Genomic DNA, 18892 nt, shown 5'->3' on the forward strand with positions numbered 1-18892 from the left:
TTGTTTTCCATGTCTGTGAGTCTTTCTGCTTTGTAAATAAGTTTATTTGTGTCATTATTTTAGATTTCACATATAAGTGATATATGATATGTGTCTTTCTCTGTCTGACTTACTTCACTTAGTATGATAATCTAGTTCCATCCATGTTGCTGCAAATGGCATTAGTTCATTCTGGTTTTTTTTTTAATCGAAGTATAGTCAGGTTACAATGTTATGTCAGTTTCTAGTGTACAGCATAATGTTTCAGTCATATATATATACATATATTCCTTTTCATATTCTTTTTCATTATAGGTTACAAGATATTGAATATAATTCCCTATGCTATACAGTAGAAACTTGTTCATCTGTTTTATATATAGGAGCTAGTATATGCAAATCTCGAACTCCCAATTTATCCCTTCCCACTCTCTTTCCCCACTGGTAAGCACAAGTTTGTTTTCTATATCTGTGAGTCTGTTTCTGTTTTGTAAATAAGTTCATTTGTGTCTTTTTTAGAGTCCACGTATAAGTGATATCATATGCTATTTTTCTTTTTCTTTCTGGCTTATTTCACTCAGAATGATGATCTCCAGGTCCATCCATGTTGCTGCAAATGACATTATTTCATTCTTTTTTATGGCTGAGTAGTATTCCATTGTATACAAATACCCCATCTTCTTTATCCAGTCACCTGTCGATGGACATTTAGGTTGCTTCATGTCTTGGCTATTGTAAATAGTGCTGCTATGAACATTGAGGAGCATGTATCTTTTCAAATTGGAGTTTTCTCCAGATATATGACCAAGAGTGGGATTGCTGAATCATATGGTAACTCTATTTTTAGTTTTTTAAGGAATCTCCATACTGTTTTCCATAATGGCTGCACCAAATTACATTCCCATGGACAGTATGGAAGGGTTCCTTATTTTCCCACACCCTCTCCAGCAGTTCTCATTTGTAGACTTTTTAACAATGGGCATTCTGACTTGTAGTTTTGATTTGCATTTCTCTGATAAGTAGCAATACTGAGCATCTTTTCATGTGCCTATTAGTTATCTGTAAGTCTTCACTGGAGATATGACTTACTATTGATATTAAGTACCCTAACATTAACTGAGTATTCATTTATGTTCCCCAGGATAATATGCTAAATTCATTTTCTCATTTAATTCTCACAAAACTCCTATCCATTCATTCAACAATTAAACAAATATGTATTACCAGGCACTGTTCTAAGTAAGACAGCAAAGCCTCTAACTCGTGGAGTTGACATTCTAGAGGCAGAGACAGCACCTCAACAAGGAAACAAAAATATTTCAGAGCATGATGAGAACTATGAGAAAATGAAACAGAATAAGAGGGATGGAGGGGGGAGCAGCTATTTCAGGAATGGTGGTCTAGTTTAGGAGGTAACCCTTGAGCAGACACATGGATGACAAGACTAGACCCAGCCATGGGTAAATCTGGGGAATCGTGTGCCATGCAGAAGAAAGAGCAAGTACAGAGGCCCTGCTGTGATGAAAATGACTGACGTTGGTATATTTGAGGCAAAAAAAGAAGAGTGTGATAGCTAGATCAGAGTGAGTACAAAATGGCAGGATCCAAGGATGAAAGGTAGCCAGGGACCAGGCAGGCCACAGGAAGACATCCGTATTTCCCTCCAAGTACATAATAGGAAGCTGTTAGAAGGTTGTGAACAGATTGTTTTGACCACCATGCAAAGAAGGAACCCTAGAGGGACAAGAGTGGACACCGGGAGTCCAAGGATGCAACTGAGATGGTGGGGAGAAGTGATAACACTCAAGATGTATTTTTAACTAGAATAAAGAGGGGGAGGGTATAGCGCAGTGGTAGAGCATGTGCAGGAGGTCCTGGGTTCAATTCCCAGTACTTCCATTAAAGAAAAAGAAAAAGAAGTAAAATAAAGTAGAATAAAGAGGATTTAGTGAAGGACTGAATGTGGTGGAAAAGGGAACGGGAACTACCAATGATGACTATAAGGTATTGCAATGGGCACCATTCGCTGGGTACCAGTAACAAAAATAGGAAAACTGGAAGCTGAGCAGATTGGGAGAGAATTTATGGAAACAGATGCTGCTACTAATAGTTTCATATTACAGATGAATAAGGTTTAGAGAGATGGAATAACCTGCCCATGTTCACCCAACTGGAAGTGGGATTCCTAAGTATTTTCACATACGTTTATTTGTACCCTCACAGCATTCTTTTATTATTATCTCCTATTTACAGGTAAGGAAACTGAGGCCCAGAGATATGAAGGCTACACAGCTAGTAAGTGGCAGAGCCAAGAATAGATATCAGATCTAACAGTACATAAATTTTCCAATAAAAAGAGACACGCTGGGAGACTGATAAACCTGGTAGGCCTGGTGGAAAAGGATCTGACGTTTAAATAAAAATGGGGTGCTCAGATTCTCTTTCAAAGTTTTTGAATTCCCCTATAACACTCTAGCACAAACTCCGTAGGCTGGGGGTTTCAAAAAGGACAGCACCATTGCCTTTGCAGGAAAAGTGGTCCCTAAGCCGCCACTTCTGCTAATTAAAATGCACGTTCCTGGGCTCCGGCTTAGACAGGCTTGAGTAACAATCTGTGGTAGTGAGACCCGGAATCTGCATTTTTCATGTCAGCGATCCAGAAATCTCTGTCAAACAATAAAATCTGAAAACTGTTGAAGTATGGTTTGAACCCTGGCAGCCACCCCTTACAGTAGGAGTCTAAACCACACAGGTCACTTTGCACCTCTGGACCTCAGTTTCGGAAACCGTGAAAGAACGCGGAGTAAGGACGAAACCTGCTTGAGGCACTCGACCTCCCCCTAGTGGTGAGACTCAACCTACACGATCGTTTAAAAAAGGCAGGAGCCTCCGGTCATTGTGGGATACAGAGGGGCCGAAGTGGCCCGCGAGGCACTGTGGGACACAGAGGGGCTGTCAGCCACTCTCCGCCTCCAGCTCCGATTGCACGGCCGCCACGTTTCAAGAAACCTAAACGCCCTCTCTGAGCGTCGCCGGATGCCCCATGACGTAACTATAAACATCCTCTGGAGTCTTGCAGCTTCGCAGGCTAACAAGGACAGCCCCTCGGAAAGAACAGTGACGAGTTTCCGGGCGTGCCTTCGCTTTACGACTCGTGCGTTCGGTTGCCGAACCGGAAGGAAGCTGGAGAGCAGTTTACGACAGCGCCGGTCGTGTTTACGGCGCCGGTCGTTGCGCGCGCATCTTTCTTCTTTTCCCGGTTTCTCGGAGTGCAGGCTTTGGCGCGGTCCCCGGCCCCGACTATCTCTCGCCATCGGGACCGGCTACGGCCGTTGCAGGTGAGCGGCGTGTTCCGTAGCGTTCCGCGGACCTCTGGGGCTGGCTTGTCCTGGGCCTGGCCTTCGGGCGCGTACCGGAAGAGACCGCCGTACGCCCCCTCCTGCCGCCGCGGTCCCTCCGCTGGGCGGGGCAATAATCTGCCTTCGCGGCCCGGGTCCTAACCCGTGCGGGTTCCGGTACAGCACTGTGGCTGAGATTCCCTGGCCCTGGACTCCGCTTAGCGCCCACAGGCTGGGCATATGTGATCATGTCACTTAACCCAGCTGAGGCTTAGGGTCTTTAAAGTGGTCCACGGCTCCTTGAGTTTCTGCGAGTGAGATATTGGGGGCGCCGGGATGAGCGGTGGCCGTCCCTGCTCGGCGGAGTTCACGATCCAAATGTTTCCTTTCCTTTTCTGTGAAATGGAAGACTGGGATGGAGTAGATTGATCTCTGATCTGAAACTCTCAACGCCCCCCAGGAATAGATGGTATATGATCTGCAGTAGCCACGATAATGTACATAGTACCATGGCCTGCCAGCCACAAGGCTCCTGAGACTGCCCCCGTAGCCAGTACAGCTGTCACTCCGTTTTAACTTAAAGTTTCTCCAACTGGTTCCATTCTACTCACTCTTATTTTACATTGAAACCAGGTGACTTCCTCCCCCCACCCCGCCCCCATCGTCGTCCTCCTCCACCCCGAGAAATGTATGTCAAGCCTTGGGCCTGTTTCCCTCCATCTCTGACAGAACAAGTAGATTTTTGTGTGTTTTGAGATGTCTTACCATGTTGTCACATATGGTCCGAAATCCCAGATCTTTTCAGGCTGCTGCCCAGCTATAAAATAATAGGAAGAGTGTTGGATTTCGGGCAGAACAACCCTGGAAATCAAATCTACTTTTAAATGATGGACAGATCAACTGCTTGATTTGGCTGAACTACACATTGTTATCTCTAAAATAGGGGTGAGGAGGTGTTAGTTGTGTTGCATCTGACACGTTGTAGGAGCTTGATAAATGTGAATTGCTTTGAGACCACCAGCCCTTCCCTCAGGCCTCTTCTTGTGTTGTAACTTAAGTTCAAGTTGGAGGATGGAGCTCCCAGATTTATTCCCTGTTGCTGTCACCCAAGTGTCATCTCTGTAGGAAGTCTTAGTCTCCTTACCATGGAGCAATGAAAAGAGTTTACTAAATTTAGTACCCTGTACTCTTTGATTGCTCTCCAGACTCCAACAATATTTGTGTCATGAAGTTTCCCCTGGGAACTCAACTGCTGAGCATTTTCAGAGGATTACCCTGGATGATAAATGCATACATTTTTCATAGGAACTGTCAGGTGAACATCTGTCTGCAGCCCCTGGTTTTTACTCTCCTGAGAGGAGTCCTAACTGTGGACTGTGGAACCAGTTTACCTGGATTCAAATCTTTCATCCGTTGGTGTTGCGACTTTGGGCAATGTCTTGATTTCTCTTTGTCTCAGTATTCTTATCTGGAGAGTGGGGATAATACTGGCCCTACCTCAGGATTGTTGGGAGGAGTTAATTTATGCAGGGGAAGCACTGAGAACATGCCTGGTACTCCTAACATTTATGAACATTGGCTGCATGGCCCCCTTTTATGACCTAAGGTTTCTGGTGGTCTCCTCAGCCTTCTCGTGGGCCTTTTGCTTGCCTCTGTGTCCACTTGCTCTGCATAAGGATTTGCATTGATGACAAAAAAGTGGAAGGATGACAGGAAAGTTGAATTTCGGGATTTACTCATGGAGTCTTGTTTTTTCTCAGCACTGTGTGTAAATGTATTTTTGCAAGACTGAGTGTTAATCATGGCATTTTACAGTGGAAGCATTTCCACATATGTTAACTACTACAGCTTTCATAGTGAGCCACTGATAGAAGCAAAACCAGGATCTTACTTATTTTACAAATGAAGAGAGGTTTAGGGAAGTAAAATATTGTACACCTTGGTGAAGGTGTTTATGAGAACTAGAACATGGTTATTACACTTGGAATAAAGTTACTACATTTCATCAAATCTGAGACACCGCTGAATTTAAGAAGCACAATTATTTCATATAATACTAAGAAAAAAAGTTGCCAATTAAGAGATGACACCCCATCAAGCATAAGGTGCAAACTCATTTCAAAGATACTACAGTGGGAAAAAAAATCAATGAAACATGATAAATCAGTTTGGTTAGCAGTCTTCTGAGTCCAAATAGTCACAACATTGTTTACAAGAAAACATTAAGTTGGGAGTAGCTCAACAGTTGATGGTTCCATTTTGTGTGTTGCTTTTTTAATTTTATAATTTATGTCTTAGCTTATCCTCAAATGGAAGCCTTTTTTTTTTTTTTAAACCTTCAGGCTTTTCTTTGTGGAGCTACCTATATTATTTGTATTTTTTAAGGTTTTAGAAGATGGCAAAGTTTATGACACCCGTGATCCAGGACAACCCCTCGGGCTGGGGTCCTTGTGCAGTTCCTGAGCAGTTTCGGGATATGCCCTACCAGCCATTCAGCAAAGGAGATCGGCTAGGAAAGGTACTTGCTTGTCCGCGGGGGTCTGAGTCTTTTAAGCTGTGGCTGCTACTCTGAGTTCATTTCGGTTTTATTCTCTCAAAAGCATAAGGGTTACAAGCTCTGGGTACTTCCAGTGGTCGTAGAAGAGCTGAGCTCTTACAGAGCCATCATGAGCCAGTGCTCCTGGTTCTTCTTCACACTGTGTCCTTACTTTGGAGGAGAGGTGGGTTCTGGGTCAGCAGAAACTTGCCTGGTTGACCTACGCTCCCTTCCCTGTCTTTCCTTATTGTTCTTACTAGGTTGCAGACTGGACGGGTGCCACGTACCAAGATAAGAGGTACACAAGTAAGTGTTCTCCCCCTGACTGCTTGGATCAGGGCCTTGGGGGATTGTTACTTCTAGTAACCTCCCCCTGAAATCATTCTAGAATCGGAGCAAAATGCTGATAATTCATAGTTTTTACGGGCGTATTCTGGACTCTGGAAACTATTCACATATTTTTGGAAGTAGCCTCCAAGTTGGATTGTCATTAAAGAGGTTTGACCTATTATAGTGGGATTTTTTCCCCCAACTTTTGGGAAGCCATGGCCCCTTTTACAAGTCTGTTGAACACATTCCCATTTTGCATTTCATGATTTGGGACTGCTTGTATCTGTGAGGCCAGTCAATGGATCCCAGTTTTAAAACTCCTGGTTTTAAGATCCTGGAACAGGAGATTGGATTTTACCTCTGTGCCAGCTGAGACAGCTAGAGGTGGCCCCCTGGAGTACCATGTTAAGACTGGCTGAGTCTGAGGTTGGCGAGGTAAAATGTAGCCCATTAGACATGTCTGCCTTGGGCGCCAGAAGGTGGCAGTGATGATGCTTATACTGCGTACTTGCCTCTCCTGAGAGTACATTTTAACTCATTCTTGTAGAATAGGGCAGAGTTGAATGGACTTGTCTTGAGTTCCTCAGACTCTGTCTTAGGAAGTTCTTTGGACCAGAGCTTTTCAGACTTTTGAATATGCGTATGAATCATCTGGGGATCTTATTAAAATGCTGATTCTGCCTCAGTGGGCTGGGGTGAGGCTGTGAGTCTGTATGTCTGAGATGCTCCCAGCCAATGAGGTGGGTCCTGAGACCACACTTTATAAATAGTAAGGCTTTAGACCACTATGTGTTTGTAAAGTCTGTGGGTGGGGTTGTTACACACTGTCACTTTTGCCTCCAGATAAGTACTCCTCTCAGTTTGGAGGTGGAAGTCAGTATGCTTACTTCCATGAGGAAGATGAAACTAGTTTCCAGCTGGTGGATACGGTGCGCACACAGAAGACTGCCTACCAGCGGAATCGGATGCGATTTGCACAGGTAGGCCAAGAGCCAGCAGTCTGACTATCTAGGGGCTGTCCGCTGCTGCTAAAAATGCTACTGTGTGAGTACTGATGAGAGGAAAGCATGTTACCGTGGGTCTTATAGTGAATCCCAAGTAGCTGTTCAGTGACAAATTATGCCAAAGTAAATGGGTACTGGATCTGGGGATGAGTCTGGGGATGAGTTTAACAGTTTAGATTTCTGTTGACCAGGACATCTGTGCTAAGAATGGATGTTTGTGCTGGATGAAAAGGTGCGTTTTGGTCTATTGCCTCACTTAATTGCTGTGTGCAAGATTTATTAAGTAGATGGTCCTGTTGGGCTGTACCTTATTACATAAAGAGGCAAACTGAATAGCTCTAATAAGAGCCAGTAAACCTACTTCAATAAAAAATGTGTGTGTGAATATAAGTCTAAGCTAATTCCAAGTACAAACATAACCTCATTTTACTGCGCTTCACAGATACTGCATTTTTCACAAATTGAAGGTTTGTGGCAACCCTGCTTCGAGCAAGTCTTCTGGTGCTGTTTTTCCAACAGCGTTTGCTCACTTCGTGTCCCTGTGTCACATTTTAGTAATTCTCAACAATATCTCAAACTTCTCATTATTGTTGTTTGTGATGGTGAGCTATGGTCAGTGATCTTTGATGTTACTCCTACAACTCACTGAAGGCTCAGATGATGGTTAACATTTTTTAGCAATAAAGTATCTTTTAATTAAGGTTGTACATTGGTTTTTTTACACATGATGGTATTGCACACTTAATGGACTACAGTATAGTATAAACTACGTGTATAGCGTAACTTACATGCCCAAGACATTTGTGTGACCTGCTGCATTGCGATGTTCACTTTATTGCAGTGGTCTGGAACCAAACCCAAAATACCTCTGAGGTATGCCTCTACTTACTCAACTAAAACCCCCAGATGTTGACTCTATAAAAGCACAACGCAAAATGTGCACCTTGGCTTTTGCATCCTAAACTTGTGGTAATGACCTCCCATTAGGCACTGCCAATTGTAAGTCAGATCTCCAAGATTTTAACATGAATGTTTTTTCCTAATTCCCAGCGGAACCTCCGCAGAGACAAAGATCGACGGAACATGGTTCAATTCAACCTGCAGACCCTGCCTAAGAGCGCCAAGCAGAAGGAGAGGTGAGGTGCCCATCCTTCTGGAACAAGTTATCCTTCCAGGACTGACTACTCTGATATCACTAGGCCAAAACAGGAGAATAGTCATCTTCCCCACCATTGCAAAAAAACAGAAAGCCTTCCTAGAGCCAGTTAAGCCACTGATTCTGCCCTGGTGTCGTTCTCCAAGGGCCATTCGTGGCAGAGAGCATGAGCAGGAAACTGTTTGCAGTGGGCATGTGCACTGAGGGGAAACAGAGGCAGATAGGAAGAGATTCTGGAGCTTGCCTAGGCTCAGGTCTGCTGTGGCACAACTCCAGGGGGGCCATTCACACTGGGTCTTGTGAGCCCCTGGAGCTGTGCAGGAGAGCAGACCTGGCTGGGTTCTATATGTAGAACAAGGTATAGCTGATCAGTGATCAGGTAAAACCATGTGCTTTTCCTGTCTTTCCAGAGAACGCATACGATTGCAGAAAAAGTTCCAGAAACAATTTGGAGTGAGGCAGAAATGGGACCAAAAATCACAGGTAGTGTATGCATACCAGAATTCTGTCCAGGAATTTCATTTAATTTGTTTGGTTTTATAACAGCTTTTTGAGGTGTCATTCACATGCTACACAATTCACCCATTTAAAGTGTACAGTCCAGTTTTAGTGTATTCACAGAGCACGGTAGCCATTACTGCAGTCAACTTCAGAACACACTCATCGCTCTAAAAAGAAGCCCCGTTCCCTGTACCCGTCAGTCCCTGTTCTCCCCAGCATTAGGCTACCCGTCATCTGTTTTCTGTCTATGGATTTGCCTGCCTGGACATTTCATATAGATGGAATGATAACAGTTGGTCTTTGTGACTGGCTCCTTTCACTGAGCCTCGTGTTTTCAAGGTTCATCCATGTTGGAGCGTGCGTCAGCACTTCATTCCTTTCATTGCCAAATTCCATTGTCTGGGTATACCACATTTTGTTTCTCCGTTCACCTGTTGACAGACATCGGGGTGGCTTTTTCTTTTTGCTATTGTAAATGATGCTGCTCTGAACGTTCCTGTACAAGTGTGTGTGTGGACACTGTGAGAGGAGAAGACCTCTGTAAGAGTGAAGTTACAGTTGTGGAAGTTACATTTTGCTGGGCATGATTGCTGTAGCAGTAAGAATAAATAGCTAATACCCTGGGAGCGATATAAAGGACCTGTTACACCTCCTCCATAAAACAGAAATACAAAAGAGTTGATGTTTCCGGGATGACTTCATTACCAAGGAATAGAATTCCCATTTGTTTCTGAACCTTTGTCCCTTCAGTCCTCTTCTAGATTGTGAGCTCCTAAGAGTCAGGGACTCTGTTAGAAAAGAGCCAGCACGCAGTAAATGTTCAGGATATATTTAGTGAATATAACTCTTCATGCTGTTAACCTGCCTTTTGCTTATGGTTTGCACTGGCTGTAATTTTTTCCCTCCGATGGTTTTCTCTGGCAGAAACCCCGAGACTCTTCAGTGGAGGTCCGCAGTGACTGGGAGGTGAAAGAGGAGATGGATTTTCCTCAGTTAATGAAGATGCGCTACCTGGAGGTGTCAGAGCCACAGGACATGTAGGTGGCGGCCTTTACTCCCTCCACCGCACTCCTGTCTGTGTGTGTGGACCAGCGGGTGATGACTGTTTCCTAAGCCCTAGTATTTCCAAAAAGGATTTGAAGCCACTTAACTCAAAAGGCCTTGCCCAGTCTTAACAGATGCGTTTTAAAACATCAGTGTGAAGTGGGGAAAAGCAGAAAGAAGTTCACTGATATTAAACTTCAGCTCTCAACTTCCTGGCATTGTCAGCAAAAGAAAAATTAAGTTAAGTTGTAGAACTCTTTGGCAGAAAGAGAAAGGGAAGAAAGCAGAAAGAAATTTGCTGATATTAAACTCCAGATTTCTTTCTGCTTCCTGAAATTCTGAGCAAAAGAGAAAGCTAAGTTCTGTAGCTCTTTGGGCAGAAAGAGAAAGTCAGCAGTTCTTGAAGAAAGGCAGGGCTCTTCCTGACACTTCAGAGAGCTCCTTACCTCAAAGGGCCTGTGGGTGGAAGTAACTTAGGGGAAGCTAGAGCCCCACACTAGACTCGGTGCCCCTGCTGGGGGCTTGTAACTGCTCCTCTCCCTGTCTTGGCCTCAGTCTCCCAGTCTTTAAAATAGGGAGCTTGAGCCAAATTGGTTGTGTTCTCACTGTTCTGTGGAGCCGCATCAGGAGCCAAGGGGACAGGGACCTGAGCAAGCAGTGGGAGTCGAGTCAGAGGCTGCTTTCATCTCTCTCGACCTTTGGGAAAGACTCGGATTCCATGACTTAGCAGAAAAGGAGTAGGGGTCTTGCCCCTCACGAGCATGACTTGCCCGCTCTCCCCTCAGCGAGTGCTGCGGGGCCCTGGAGTACTACGACAAAGCCTTCGACCGCATCACCACGAGGAGCGAGAAGCCGCTACGGAGCATCAAGCGCATCTTCCACACCGTCACCACCACAGACGACCCCGTCATCCGGAAGGTGGGCGTCCCCTGCCCCTCACCCGCCCGCATGGGTGCTGCTGGCCTTCACGGCTGAGGCCTCAGAGAGAGAAGGGGGCGCGGGGATGTACGTGAGTCGGTTGGGCCTTGGAAGCCCCTGTAGATAAGACTCTTCTAAATCGACTTAGGATTAGATGAAAATGAAGGCACTGTAACCGGCCAGACTGGAAGTGTTGGTACTGAGTGAAGCTGTCCCAGATCCCAGCTCCACCATGCTTCCCAGCTTCACCTCTGGGGCCTTAGTTTTCTCATCTGTAATTTGGGGTAAATGTGCTTACGGCCTCACGGTGAGGATGAAAATGTTGTGCAGTGCTCTCCTGGGGTGTAGCGGGCGCTTGGTGAGCTGCGCTTCCCCGGATCCTGGGCTCGCTAGCTTGCTTGCTGCAGCCTTACTCAGACAACCAGAGGGCTCCTTACAGAGGTGTCCTCCCTCCTGTAAATGGGCCTCACAGCTTTCTCTTGTCTTCTTTGCAGCTGGCAAAAACTCAGGGGAATGTGTTTGCCACAGATGCCATTCTGGCCACACTGATGAGCTGCACCCGCTCTGTGTATTCCTGGGACATTGTCGTCCAGAGAGTCGGGTCCAAGCTCTTCTTTGACAAGAGGGACAACTCTGACTTTGGTAAGAAGCTTGTCTGGGAAAACACATGCGCTGAGTGTTCTTGTCGGTCCAGAATAATTCCCTGGGGTAGAGGATAGGTGGAAGATGGTGTGTCCTCACGGGCATTGACAGCCTTGTCAGAATCCCCAGCCTCCTCAAAGACATGAGAAGGGACTGTCACTGCAGACCTTGTCAGGGCATCAGCATCTTGAGTCCTCACAGCGCCCCAACACCATGCTTCTGGTTGTTACTCATTTGAATAGCATTTTCCTGCCTTCTGCCATCTCCATACCACCTTTAGTTCTTAATGTTTTTCTTTAAATGATGCCTTTTTTTCATCCGTGTACTTAGAAAGGAGAAATGCATATGCATGTCTTATCCCATGTACACGTGCATGTGCACAGACACCGTGAGCGAAAGCCAGTCACTCAAAAATAAGAGTGAAGCCAAACAATGTGATTACATTCCTTGCCTTTGTTGAAAAGCTAATAAAATCATTCTCTTGAAGAATCCAAAAAGAGCGAAAAGGGATAGCGTTCTTCCAACGTGATTGCAAGTGAATTTAATCTTAGTATCTAAAGTTACCCAGGAGCGCTCCCCGCTCCCTCCCCAGTGTGTCCCGCGCTCGGGAGACCCCTGTTAGCAGCTGGCGGTTCTTTGGAGGAAAGGCCTGTGTTGTTTGGATCGCCACGTCTCCCCAAGGGGCCGTGCACGTCCTCGGTGACCCTCTGTTTCCTGGGTGGGTGACCGTGCCACTGCTTTTGCAGACCTCCTCACGGTGAGTGAGACGGCCAACGAGCCCCCTCAGGACGAAGGTAACTCCTTCAACTCGCCCCGCAACCTGGCCATGGAAGCGACCTACATCAACCACAACTTCTCCCAGCAATGCCTGAGGATGGTGAGCGCCGCGGCGGCCAGGCGCATGTTGTGTTTTGTTAACTGCAGCTACTGTTTATTGAGCCTCTGCTGTGTCGTCAGCTCTGGTGGAGGAGGGGGGCAAGACAGATGGGGTCCCTGCCTGTCACAGAGGAGATCCAAGTTTGGGCTTTGAGGTCATACTGCCTGGCTCTGAACCCAAGGTCCACCACTGTTTAGCTTGCCGTGTCCGGCATGTTTCTTCTCTGTAAAATTAGAAAACTAGTAATACTGGTCTCACAGATACACTGTGATGGTTTCTTCAGTTATTTGACAGATACACTGTTGTGTCCAATACAGATACACTGTTAAGGAGCTGGGGATACAGCAGCCAGCCAAACACGGTTCTTGCCCTTAGGAAGCTTCATTGTAACAGAAGAGGAAAGACAATAAGCCCTAAATACATGTGTGTTGTGACAAATGGCCGCATGCTGTGGAGAAAACCAGAACAGGAAGGGCGCGGTTAAGTGAGGTAGATAAAGCATGTGGTCGACAAATGGAAGCACAGGGTAAACGCTCGCTGTGACACTGGTTGTGATTCACGGGTGCCTGCCTGTGCTCGGAAAGGGTAAACGGGCGCACAGTGAGCTCGGAGCCCCCTCAAAGGCACCAGGGACGTGGCCAGGGCTGTGACTAAGCAGAGCTGCGGGGCCTGGCTGACTGCCTTGGCGGCGACTTGGTGCTGTCTCATGACACCTTGTCATTTTTGCAGGGGAAGGAAAGGTACAACTTCCCCAACCCAAACCCGTTTGTGGAGGACGACATGGATAAGAGTGAGATCGCCTCTGTTGCGTACCGGTAGGTCACGTCTCTGGTGCCCCGCCCCTTGTGGGTGGTGTGTCTGACATCCAGGATCTCGGGTGACCAGGGGTTCCTCCTTTACTGCAGCTACCGCAGGTGGAAGCTTGGAGACGACATCGACCTCATCGTCCGCTGTGAGCACGACGGCGTCATGACCGGAGCCAACGGCGAGGTGTCCTTCATCAACATCAAGACCCTCAACGAATGGGACTCCAGGGTGAGCGCGCCTCCGGCGCCCGCCGCGGGCACTGCATCACGGGCTGGCACTCAGAACCAGCGTGGAATCTTTCCCCTCTCATTACTTGGAGAGCTACCAAGATTTTTTTTCTTTTGTCTTCTGGGATTTTCCCCCACTGAGGTCCTCACTGAGAAAGGGATTGTGTGTGAGGGTAACTGCCTTCTCCCAGTGCTTTCAGTCTCTGTTCCATCCCGCCCTGCCACCGGCTCCCGTTCTCTGCAGGCGTGACTGTGGTCTCTCCTTAGGATCTGCGTGGGCAGCTTTCCTGGAAGCCGGGCAGCTCTTTTTGACCTGTTCTTTCACTGCAGCCACTCCTGCGTCTTCAACCTGCTGATGCCCCTTTTCCAACTCCTTCCCTTACTGAACTCAGAGATTCTCAGATTAGCTCAGATTTAGCTCTTCAGGAAGCATCTTGAACGAAATGTGCTTTCTTCATTTTTCCTCCACCTTCTGTTCTCTCTCAAGCTGCTGCGCCATGATGGTTGGGCTGTTTTCTGAAACTGCACGGGCCTGCCTGAATTTGAAATGGCTGGCAGTGCTCCTGGGTGCTGCTGTGTAGAAGAAAGGGTGCTCAGTGGGAAGGGCAGCTCGACGCCAAGGCTGTGTTGAACGAGGGCCCTGTGAGACGGAGCACAGGGGCCGTTGTGCTAGGCCCTCAGAGAGCCGATGTCTGACCCGCGTGGTTAGGGGAGGCCCACCCTAGTGGTCTCCCTATCTTAAGGGACTGTAATTCCATCTGCAGTATCATTTTTGATGTGAGGTAGCATGATTGTGGGTATTTCATCATAGTCACAGGTTCCACCTGGACTCCAGGATAGTAGATTCCACAAGAGCAAGGGTCACTGGGGGGCATCTTAGAATTCTGCCAACTCCAAGCCTCCTTCTTGAACTCTAAAAATAATTCCCAAAATCTACTGTGACTCCCATTCCATTGTTGCTTGGTTTTGTTTGTTTTCCTAAACAACCTTGTCCTTCCAATGTCCATGTTTGTCATTACCTCTGGCTTGTCCGTTCATCAGCTTTTTCTCTCCCGCTCTTTTAGGCTCAGAGCCTCCAACATCTCTGACTCCCCCTCTTTTGCACTCATTTTGCTGTCAGGCGCAGCCTGTCTTCTCGCTCAGTTCTGGGTCCCACAGACATCAGGACCCTACTTGTTCTGCCTGTTATTTTGCATTTGTCACTTAACTGACCTCCCCAACTCCTTCCTCCCTCCCTTCATGAAGTACAGATTTGAGGAAAGGCTCTTAAAATGCCAGAGCAAACTCACAAGGCTGCTGCCAGATAGCTTTCCTTTTTGAAGGAAACACAGAGACATCTGCCACAATACTACTCCTTAGTGGCTTGGACCTAACTTCCTAATAAGAGGAACCCTGGTATTTCTTTTAGGCCAGGGTTGCAGTGAACCAGGTGCCCTTCAACTAGTCACTTCACTCTGAGTCCGAGTTCCCACATCTGTAGAAGAGGTGGTTGGAGAAGACGGTCTTTGGGGTCCCCTGCTTTGTCCGTATATGTGCACATGCCCGGCGTCTGACTCTGCCCTCCTCTCCTCTGCGGGGCCTCCACCCCACCCAGGCTAAGCCCGCCCGTCTTTCCCTCCATGCCTCTTGGGTCACCCCCACTCCAGCTTCTGCCAGTGTTCTCCACGGGTGAGCTTCTGACTTCCTGTGTGAAGCCCTTCCTCTCCACACCCACGGAGTAAATACTCGCCTCCACCATTTGTACGGCACTTGTTTTTAACTCATGTGGGCGTGTGTGCACCCTGGTCCTGGTGAGCTCTCTTGAGGAAAGCAGTTGCAGTTCATTGAGTGCCTGCCACAGGGCAGGCAGTGCCAGGGTGGGGGACACCGAGTCTCCGCCTCTTAAACCATAAGTCGCACCCTTGATCTGCCTGCGGGCTCGCCGCGCCCCAGCCAAGCCCACGAGGGAGTGTCTTCTCTGCCAGAGGAGGCGGCAGGCCCCAGGCAGTACGGGGCTGCCTTCACTTTCGTAACGGGGGCCTTCCCTCTGCAGCACTGCAACGGCGTGGACTGGCGTCAGAAGCTGGATTCTCAGCGGGGGGCCGTCATTGCCACCGAGCTGAAGAACAACAGCTACAAGTTGGCCCGGTGGACCTGCTGTGCTTTGCTGGCCGGGTCCGAGTACCTCAAGCTTGGGTGAGACTCCTGGCCGCGACCTGGGAGCCGATCTTGAAAGGGGGGGTCTGCGGGTCGGGAGAGGAGGGCTTGCCCTTTCCCCTTTCCCTTGGGACGCGCATCAGGCCACATGTCACCGTTTCACTGATACTCGGCCCGGGGCTCTGGGCCGGCCTGCCCCCACCGTAATACCCCTTTCCCCCCGATAGTTATGTGTCCCGGTACCACGTGAAAGACTCCTCACGCCACGTCATCCTGGGCACCCAGCAGTTCAAGCCCAACGAGTTTGCCAGCCAGATCAACCTGAGCGTGGAGAATGCCTGGGGCATCCTGCGCTGCGTCATCGACATCTGCATGAAGCTGGAGGAGGGCAAGTACCTCATCCTCAAGGACCCCAACAAGCAGGTCATCCGCGTCTATAGCCTGCCCGACGGCACCTTCAGCTCGGATGAGGACAACGAGGAGGAGGAGGAGGAGGAAGAGGAAGAAGAAGGTTTGTAGTAAGCCTCACTCCAGGGTCTGGAGTGAGCAGTGGGCTGGCTGGGGACAGAGCTCTGTAGCCCAGTCTTCCAACCTCGATATAAAGCTGCTTGAGAATTCCCTGGGACATCACTAGCATTCAGTCTGGCTCCACGAGCTGCTTCAGGAGCCTTTAGATTGCATGCAGGGGTTGAGGAGAGTGGTCCTGTAGAGGCCAGGGTGCGGAAGGAGCAGTGGGGTCCCCGATGTTAGCCAGTGTCTGAGGGAGGAGCATGCTCCAGGTTAGTTACGCGGCCTGTGAGCTTTCCCTTGCCTGCTTCACCAGTTGGTGACTAAAGGAAATGCCTGTTAGTCCTACAAGGACCTGTAAGGTTTAACTTCTGAGGGGAGGTGTTGAAAATCATAAGCAATTCACCAGCTCCACCAGTTTGACATGGCTTTTGTATCTTTCAGAGGAAGAAACTTAAGCCAGATGGTGATACGGAGCTGGAGTTTGCATAGCAGGGCCTTGGATGCTTAGTGGAACGTTTATCTGATTCTCACTCTCTGAAGCTGACAGTTGGAATAAAGCATCAGTCTGTTTAGTCTCTTACCTTCATCCCGTGCCTACGTCATGACTGCCAGCCCCTTCCTTCTCCAGGTAGCCATTGGGAGAGTGAGAGACAGCAGAGTCTGTGGGGTTCATAATCTCGCCCCATCCTTTGTCCCTCCCCCCCATTTTTTTAATTGAAGTAGAGTCAGTTTACAATGTTGTGCCATCCTTTGTTCTTGAGCATTAGGAGTTTTAACCTGTCACAGTGAATGCCCTAGGTTTTCCTGTTCTTGGAATCCCTTGAAAGTACCCTTTCCTGGGAACTGATGTCCATTGTGAGGTCCTCACAAGAAACCCATTCCCCTGGCAAGGGTACCTGCTGGCTGTGTGCCCGGCCCAGCTGTTGCCCTTAGAGACACACATCACTGGTGAAGGGTGAGGCAGGGCTGTCTTTGAAGGTTGGGCTGGGGTTGCTGCTGATGAAGGAGATGGCCCCAGAAGATTCTGATGGACATTCTACTGGGTGGTGACTGTAGTGGTTTATAAATTGTTTGGCTTGGGCTGGTGATGGACTCTCAGGATGGCACCCTCAAAGACTGTCATGCACAATTCGGAGCTCCAGATGTTTAGGATGTATAAACTTTTTACATGTGTACAGTGTCCTGTTCTTGACACTGTGAAGTAATTACCCTGCCAGGTTATTGCACTCAGTTTTTACAAATACCTCATCTGGCCCTGACAGAATTGTAATGCTGGTGGAAGTGATACCATTGTACAGAAGAGGAAACTGGTTCAGCTCGAGGAACATTCCTAAAGTTACAATTTTATCTAAAATAACTGAGCCTCAGAAAACAAGCAAAAATTTATTGGACTTTGTTGTTAGCATTACTAGGAAAATGGAGCATAAACTGTTCTTGATAAGTTTTCAGTGTAGATGAAGTGTTAGAAATTTCCCATTAAAGTAGTGTGACAAGGGTCACAGGGTTTCAAGGTTGAGCTGGTCCTCCCCAGGCTGCCTCTTGCACACCCAGGGTGCAATCCAGCAGGGTTAGTTGGAGCAGGTGGGCAAGTGGAAGTTAATTTCAGGCTCATTCTCCCAAAACATCTTGTGTCAACCTCCACATGATTCATTTCTTTCATCTATCCCCTACTTTTATCTGTTCTTGCCTGGGGCCACCAAGTTGATTGCTGCAAATAGCCCTGATCATAAAACCTGCTGCCTACAATCCAGGCTGAGCCTAGTCTGAAGGCCCCACTGTAATTTACCAGCCATGATTTCCCAATGCAAAATAAGACGAGCAACTGTTTTTAAGTTCTTAATTATTTGCCTGCACCCATTCTCATAATCTTCTCAACCTTTAAGAAGTAGACCTCCCTACTTCGTTTTTGGTTAGGCACTTTTGTCTAGTTTCAGTGTTGATTCAACAAATTACTAAGAGCCTCCTACATGTCATAGTGGTGAATGAAAGCCCCAAGGGCACTAGAGTGAAGATCACTTCTGCTCTAATGGAGCTTTTCTCTGGTGCTGATACAGGCTATGAAAGAGACAGATAAATGGCATTCCTTAGGGGGTACTTAGGTCTGAGAGCTCAAGGAAGACCTCAGGAGAGGTCCCAGGGGTGATTTTTAATGAAAAGAAGCTTCTGCCATGCAAAGCTGGAAGGTCAGAGGGTTCTTTCCACATTAAGCATGGCTGCCTTCCCACCAGAACCCTCAGCCCCATCTCATCTCGCTGGACTACTTAACTACCCCTCGAGTTTTCCTGTACCTTCCTCATAAATACACAATGTCCTACCCATGTAAATCTCATGCAGGATCCACATCCCACGTCTGGGAAGCCAGCCCCGGTCATCCCGTTCACTTGAACGGCAGGTCAGGGTCATCCTGTCATTCTCCATGTTGCCTCTACTTAAGCAACACCGTTGCTGTGCGTGAGCAGTGGCTTTGTGTTTAAGTGTCTTTACACTGTGTTTAGCCACTTTGTTTACATTACTAATGATGAAATAAAAATTGACATTTTAAGGCAAGATTAGGAAGATTTCAACATAAAACCCTCCCTCCCTATAGTGTGTATCATACATCTGCATTATGTTTTAACCAGACCTCCCCAATGGCAGCGATACCTGCTCAACTATAAATGTGCCAGCCACATAACTCCTTAGAAGATAACATTCATTTCTTAATCCTGTAAGGGGTCACGATGACCCACCACTCACCTTGTCCATGCAGACATCTTTGGTGAACTTCATGTACAAGGCCAGTATATAACAGACTAGTCATGAACTGAGGAGATACTGGGCTGCACCTAATGGAAGTTCTTAGCTTAATAACTTACTTATTAATGTTACTAGCTGTATTACTTGTCTC

General features: G+C 47.4%; 1 protein-coding gene across 1 annotated transcript; it reads left to right on the forward strand.

The window, feature by feature from the left end:
* Window positions 1–2851: 2851 nt before the first annotated feature.
* Window positions 2852–16585, forward strand: EIF3D (eukaryotic translation initiation factor 3 subunit D). Its single transcript, XM_010998984.2, has 15 exons — window positions 2852–3317; window positions 5703–5835; window positions 6114–6159; window positions 7027–7163; window positions 8238–8323; window positions 8754–8826; window positions 9769–9881; window positions 10674–10806; window positions 11301–11448; window positions 12195–12325; window positions 13055–13140; window positions 13231–13360; window positions 15392–15534; window positions 15723–16006; window positions 16447–16585. Exons 2-15 carry the CDS (start codon window positions 5713–5715, stop codon window positions 16458–16460), a joined length of 1647 nt encoding a protein of 548 aa, XP_010997286.1. The 5' UTR covers window positions 2852–3317; window positions 5703–5712; the 3' UTR covers window positions 16461–16585.
* Window positions 16586–18892: the final 2307 nt, after the last annotated feature.

The sequence above is a fragment of the Camelus dromedarius genome, chromosome 11, assembly GCF_036321535.1.
Source record: "Camelus dromedarius isolate mCamDro1 chromosome 11, mCamDro1.pat, whole genome shotgun sequence".
Lineage (NCBI taxonomy): Eukaryota > Metazoa > Chordata > Mammalia > Artiodactyla > Camelidae > Camelus > Camelus dromedarius.

Bases quoted from the DNA above. Each gene is read 5' to 3' on its own strand.
- EIF3D (XM_010998984.2), top strand. From the start codon at position 5,713: ATGGCAAAGTTTATGACACCCGTGATCCAGGACAACCCCTCGGGCTGG. The intron at 8,324-8,753 runs GTGAGGTGCCCA...CTGTCTTTCCAG, and splicing joins AGCGCCAAGCAGAAGGAGAG to AGAACGCATACGATTGCAGA. The intron at 13,141-13,230 runs GTAGGTCACGTC...CCTTTACTGCAG, and splicing joins ATCGCCTCTGTTGCGTACCG to CTACCGCAGGTGGAAGCTTG.